General features: G+C 44.7%; 1 protein-coding gene across 1 annotated transcript; it reads left to right on the plus strand.

Annotated features, from left to right (window-relative positions):
- Positions 1 to 2,576: 2,576 nt before the first annotated feature.
- Positions 2,577 to 3,765, plus strand: WDR5B (WD repeat domain 5B). The gene has a single exon (XM_056109125.1). It carries the CDS (start codon positions 2,577 to 2,579, stop codon positions 3,540 to 3,542), a length of 966 nt encoding a protein of 321 aa, XP_055965100.1. The 3' UTR covers positions 3,543 to 3,765.
- The last annotated feature ends 3,470 nt before the right edge of the window (positions 3,766 to 7,235 follow it).

Genomic DNA, 7,235 nt, shown 5'->3' on the forward strand with positions numbered 1-7,235 from the left:
TTCGAGAGTTGAATTTTTTAAAAAAGTTAGCAACTGGTGCAAAATTTAGAGGATTCTAAAGCCTCGCGGTAAATCTAATCCTGGCATTTAGAGGAAAAGGAGAGGGGAGAGGCAGCGTTTAACAAGAACTGAATTTTAAGTTAGAGGGACCTGAGAAGATGGTCGGGCGCTTGCCTTACACTGGGATTGATTCCTGTCTCCCGCATACCTCCGAACACGGCCACGGGTCACTTCTGAGCACTACCTCCAAAATATATACAATGTTAAGAGATCCAGGATGGTCCATCCTTAAGATATATAAACTGGATGTTCCCAAACAATTTTTTACAGCTCTTCCCCATGCTTATACTATTAATTTTGGTTAAAACTAAAGCATTTGTGCAATTACTTCCCTAATTCCAATTAGCATGAGACTAGTGAGGATTTTATTATCTGTATCTTTATGGGATCTAATCGTGCTTTCTAAAGTCTTTCAGTGATCCTTAAGGCTTTAATTCTTAACTATCAGAGTCACGAGATACTTCACTTCTGACAGAACTCCGGTCTGAATATATATCACCTGATCACTTGAGAAGATATATATAATATATAATTTCTTTAAATATATTTATTTTTGTGCCTACTCGAACTGGAGTCGAGCATCCTCCACCCAGATCCTCCAAATTCCAGTAGGCGGGGGTCACACCCACCAACTGGCCCCCTGGCGCCGTGTAATCCCATCAGCGGCCAAGACTCTGAGACTATAAAAACCAGCTCCCGGAGGAGAACAGTGCAGTCTCCTGCCCCCGTGCCTGGCTATTCCTCCCCGGGCCCTTGGAGGGGAGCGGGTTGAGCTTTCCTCCCCGCCCTGGCCAGGGCCCTGGCAGCCGAAGACCTCCAGGACCAGCCACCACCATGCTGAGACCACTCTCCGCACACCTGAAGGTACCGGCAGAGGGACAAAGCCATGTGGGTTCTGGGGCCGAGATCTCCAAGCCTACTCGGACTGGAGTCGAGCATCCTCCACCCAGATCCTCCAAATTCCAGTAGGCGGGGGTCACACCCACCAACTGGCCCCCTGGCGCCGTGTAATCCCATCAGCGGCCAAGACTCTGAGACTGTAAAAACCAGCTCCCGGAACCGCGCGGCCGCAAATGCGGCCGCGCTACATCTTATTATGACATCTCATTCCTACTTTGACAAACAGGCAGGCTACCGTATGTAGCCTGCCCACAGGGCAGAGTCTGGCAAACTCCCCGTGGTGTACCCAATATGCCAAATACCAGTAACAATGATGGGGCTCATTCTCCTAAAGAGCCTTGAATATAATCTCAGGGCTAGGATGAAGGAGACGTTACTGGGGCCTGCTCGAGGCAATCGACGAATAACAGGATGATCTGTGATCTGTGATACTTATTTTTGTAGAATATATATAAAGAAAATCCAGATCCTGGAACCGCGTGGCCGCATTTGTGACCGCACGACATCTTATCAGAACTTTTTTTTATGACATCTTATTATCTCATTCCTACTTTGGACAAACTTGCAGGCTATCGAATGTAGCCTGCCCACAGGGCACAGTCTGGCAAACTCCCCGTGGTGTACCCAATATGCCAAATACCAGTAACAATGATGGGTCTCATTCTCCTAAAAAGCCGTGAATATAATCTCAGGGCTAGGATGAAGGAGACGTTACTGGGGCCTGCTCGAGGCAATCGACGATTAACAGGATGATGAAATGAAATGAAATATATAAAGAAATTATGTGTGTAATTAAAAAAAAAAACCTTTAAACCACCGGGCACCTTACAGTGGCAATCTGGGCTTAACCCCGCAGGGAAAGTCGAAACTCAGTGCTTCCTAGCGGGAAGTCTCCACCGGGAACTGTTGCGGCGCAGCAGCCGCTCCCCGCGCTCCCAGGCGGGCGTGGAGAGACCCGGAAGTCCCGGGACCGCGGATCGCGCAAGCGCAGGTGAAGTGCTCCCATTGGTCACTCCGACCCGGAAGTTGCGCTTTTCGCTCGGACACGCGCCGTTTCCCCATCGCGGGTTTGTGACTGGCGCCGAGCGAGTCCGTCGGAAGGACCGCCCGGCTGGGGCTGCGCTTGCGCGCCTGTATCCTCGCGGCCGGATCCGCTCAGGGGGTCCGTGCGGTTGTGTTTGGGCGTGGAAATTCTCTCGCTAGGCGGTCCAGTGCGCTCAGTGCGCTCAGCACCCCGGAGTGGGCGGGGAGGACGGCGAAACACACTGTCCCTGGAGAGCCGCCCCACCCCGCTTCGGAAAGCTTTGAACGTGCGTAAAATAACCATTAAAAGATACATTTAATACTATGGCATATGTATGTATTTTTTACCATTTTTAAAAGAATTCCTGCCGATACCGCTTTAAGACTTTTAAGAAGTACTTCTCGTACTCGGGTTATAAAGGAAGGAAAGGAAACACTGGCGTGGTGGAGCCGTGCTCTGAGTCAGACTGCTGCTAAGGACCGTCGGAAATTAACAGCCTGGCCGCCAGCTGACTCCGGAGTCGGTGTTTCGTCTGCCTTCTGCTGGGCGGCGGCTGCGACGCTGACGCCTGACCGGGCGGAGCGCCTCGGCGATGGAGGAGCCCGGAGACGCGCCGGCAGCCAGGCGGGGCCCGCCAGCGCCCGGGAGACCCGACTATGCGCTCGGACTTACTCTCGTGGGACACACGAAAGCTGTCTCTTCGGTGAAGTTTAGCCCCGACGGGGAGTGGCTGGCGAGTTCTTCTGCAGACACACTTATTATCATCTGGGGAGCCTATGATGGAAAACACGAGAAAACACTTCACGGCCACCACCTGGAAATATCAGATGTTGCCTGGTCGTCGGATTCTAGCCGGCTTGTGTCTGCCTCCGATGACACCACTCTGAAGATCTGGGACGTGAAGTCTGGAAAGTGCTTGAAAACACTGAAGGGGCACCGTAATTATGTGTTTTGTTGTGACTTCAATCCACCATCCAACCTCATCATTTCAGGATCTTTTGATGAGAGTGTGAAAATATGGGAGGTAAAAACAGGGAAATGCCTCAAGACGTTGTCTGTTCATTCTGACCCAGTTTCGGCTGTTCATTTTAATTGTAGTGGGTCCCTGATAGTGTCAGGAAGTTATGACGGTGTCTGTAGAATCTGGGATGCAGCATCAGGTCAGTGTCTGAAAACACTTGCAGATGATGATAACCCTCCTATCTCCTTTGTAAAATTTTCTCCAAATGGTAAATATATCCTCATTGCTACTCTGGATAATACTCTTAAACTATGGGATTACAGCAGAGGCAGATGCCTGAAGACATACAGTGGTCATAAGAACGAGAAATACTGCATATTTGCCAGTTTTTCAGTTACTGGTGGAAAGTGGATTGTATCTGGCTCAGAAGATAATCTGGTTTACATTTGGAACCTTCAGACTAAAGAGATTGTACAGAAATTGCAAGGTCATACAGACGTTGTAATCTCGGTAGCTTGTCATCCCACAGAAAATATCATTGCATCAGCAGCATTAGAAAGTGACAAAACTGTTAAACTCTGGATGAGTAGCTACTAGACTCTTATTCCAAAATCAAGTAGTAAAGCTAAGTTGGCACCAAAAGGAATGATGGTTTCACGGAATTTGGGAACTTTTTTATTTTGTAACTGCCCTGGATTATAAAATTTTAAGATGTATAACCTAAATTTAAAACTAATCAGTTGGAAAAGCAAGTCTAGAGTTTAAACCTTCCTCCGTTCTTGTGTGTGAGCTATACCGTGGACCGTAGGGGTGCCAGGGATCTACCCCAAACTACCCCAGGTCTGTAGTGTGCAAGGCAAGGGCCTTACCACTATACTTCTCTTCCACCCCAAAGGGTTTCTGAACTTACCTTTTCTTGGAGAGTAGGAGGGGAGGTAGGGGTGTATGTGTGTGTGTGTTGGTGGTGGTGGTGGTGGATGGGTAGGGGGCATAGGAGGATTTAAGACCACGAGGCGGTGCTTAGGGCTTACTTCTGGCTCTGGGCTTAGGAATCACGGTTGGTTGGTTCTGGGGACTGTATGTGGTGCTTGGGATCAAATCCAGATCCTGCCCACTGTATTAAGGCACCAGCCCTTAATCTTGAGGTCTGTTTCATCTCATGTCTTTCTCTGAACAGATTCCCATGCTTCTAAATGACTGCTGGAGGATTGACATAAAGGTAAAAAGGTAAAGGCCCTCCCGTTGATCGTCGATTTGCTCGAGCGGGCCCAGTAACGTCTCCATTGGAGACTTTGTTGTTACTGTGTTTGGCATATCGAATACTCTCGGTAGTTTGCCGGGCTCTCCGAGAGGGGCGGAGGAATTGAACTCGGGTCGGCCATGTTGGCCGCTTGTAAGGAGAACGCCCTACCCGCTGTGCTATCGCTCCAGTGATTGACATATTAGGGAAATATTTTTGAAGGTCTACAAGAGCGACAACACAGCGGGTTGGGCATTTGCCTTGCATGCAGCCTACCTGGGTTCGATTCCTATGTCCCTCTTGGAGAGCCCGGCAAGCTACCGAGAATATCCCATCCACTCAGCAGAGCCTGGCAAGCTACCAAGGCATATTCAATATGCCAAAAACAGTGACAAGAAATCTCACAATTAAGACAGTACTGGTGCCTGCTCGAGCAAATCGATGAACAACGGGAGGACAGTGCTACAGTGCTACAAGACAATGAGAATGAGGGTAGTGATGAAGTCTCGAGTACCTCTAAGGTTTTCGTTGCTTTTTGGTTTGAACAATGAAATGGGTAAAAGCAGATGCCTGGGGTTGTGAGAGATAAGAGATGTCAGGTGATAGCTTACATCCTGAACATGAAATGGTTCATGAAATCAAGTTTATAAATGGGGAATAACAAACCATGGTAAGATTCATTGAGAATAAACATCTAAATTTTAAACCCAAACCAAAGCAGTATAAGTGGCATTTACTGAATGATCTTTCAGTTTCTTATAAGGCTGGGATCTCTTTATTTTCAGGTAAATTTAATGTCTAAATGGTGAGGCTGCTGCTATCTTATGTGTCTGTTCGACTAATTGACCCAGGCCTTAGACTCAGCTCAGAAATCACCATGAGGGAACTACAAAAAAGAAACTGCATTGTGCCAGGCCATGTGTGCCCACCTGACATGGCAAGGGTTGGATTAAGGTTTGTCTGGGTTTGAGTACTTAGGGCCCATGCAGTACGGAAGGCTGAAGATACAAAGTATATGCCCCGTTCTGAGTTATTTCCTGGCCTCTCCTGAAGTACAGTTTTCTATTTTCTAGAGTTTCTATTAAAACTTCAAAGTATATTCTTTACTAGTTTGTAATAATTTTATGGTCATTTTTTAAAAAATTATAGATTTTATGGATTAAAAAAATTTGTACCCATCTTTGTATTCTTGATTTTTGTCTATAGAAAGAACTCAAATAATGTTTGTTGAATGACAATGAATGATAAAATTGCCACTTCATTCCTTACCTACTTTCAATAAGCTTTGGTAACCAATTTCCCTTACTATTATTTTGTTCATTTAAAAGTATCGGACCACAGTCTCACATATTAACATTATTTAAACTGAGATTACGAAGTGGAAACAAGTTTTTTTTCCCACTGTTACCGATGAGACATCATAAACATGGAAGAAAAATCTAGAAATTAAGTCCCAAAGGTACAATAGTTTGCCTTAGCTGAAAGCAAAGGCAAAATTTCTTGTTTCCTTTGTTTTCTGTTGTACATTATGATAGTGCTAATTAAATTTTATTTGCTTGACAAGTTCTAAGGAATATATTAGTTATTACTGGCATACTATGGCTGAATAGTTGGAATGTAAGAATACTGAAAAATGTGATCGTATAAGGATAAGTGTAATTCTAACAAGTGTATATACTCCCCATTAAAAAAGTAGTTATGTTACTGAATAGAATGACACAAAATAAACATATAAATTCTTGGTACATTTGTTAGCTTTAGTTTAATGAAACATTTTTATTGTAATCTCCAGGATACAACACAGATATTTCTTCAGTAGCCAAAAATGTGATTTTTCTAGGAAGAAATATTGCTGATCTTTAAGGAAGTACACAAAAGCGTACTCATTATTAAAACAGTGGTAGAGTTAAATTATAAGTGTTCCAAAATAAGACTTAATGAAATAGATTCTTTTGCTGATAAATTTGAAAGTGATAAAATAATTTGACACATCAAAAGAAGTGAAGACCAAACTACTAAAAACTGAAATATACAAATAAGAAGTTGGTGAAGCCAAAGGTGGAAAGATGCGTTACATTTTGCCATTTTATGAAATCATATTCCCAAACAGCTGTATATGTCCCTTTTTAATGTTACATCCCTCTGACAACTATAAGGTTGGTATGGCTAAAAGGATTTGTTCATTCATTATTAAACAATGTGAGAGTAAATGAAACATTTACAACAAAAATTCAGATGTTTAAATGAAATTGAAAAATAAAAACATGGGGCTGGAGCGACAGCACAGTGGGGAGGGCATTTGCCTTGCATGCAGCCGACCTGGGTTCAAATTCCAGCATCCCATGTGGTCCCCCAAGCACCGCCAGGAGTAATTCCGGAGTACAGAGCCAGGAATTACCCCTGTGCATCACTGGGTGTGACCCCCCCCAACACACACACACACACACACACAAAAAGCAAGCAGCCGGACTAAATATGAGTCAATCTGTCAATTTGGCATCCTAAAGTATAAACACGATACTTATGAGGCTAGAACACTCCTCTTTCAACATTAAGAAGATTTTCATAATTGAGAAATTTAGTACAAAAGCAGCAAGGAAAAGCAACGGTCAGAAATTCCAGACCATGGGACAGAAGTGGTTGTGCAAGCCCACACTACTGAGACCTCAATATTCTGGAAAACACAGGGTCCACCACTTTTTCGTTACCTGGTCAGAACTTTTTCAATGGCTGCTCTCCTACAAGCCTCTGCCAGCAACCCAGGAAGGCAGGTGGGGGGTGGGGAAGGGGTGGGGTGCTGCCTCCCAGAACTCAGAGCTCCAGGCCCTCGAGAAGCCGACTTCACTGATGCAGCAAGGCAGTATATTCCACTGGCTTTCCTTCTCAGAAATGAGTACCAGAAGGGAAAAATAAAAAAGCTAAATGCTATTTTGGCTTTTGGGGAGAAATCACTTTAATATTAAAGTTGAACTCTTTTTTCATTTTTATTCTCTCCAAAAAACTGAGAGATTGCATTTTTCTTGAAGCAAAGCCACAAAATATACACAAGC

The sequence above is a fragment of the Sorex fumeus genome, unplaced genomic scaffold (assembly GCF_029834395.1).
Source record: "Sorex fumeus unplaced genomic scaffold, SorFum_2.1 ptg000265l, whole genome shotgun sequence".
Taxonomy (NCBI): domain Eukaryota; kingdom Metazoa; phylum Chordata; class Mammalia; order Eulipotyphla; family Soricidae; genus Sorex; species Sorex fumeus.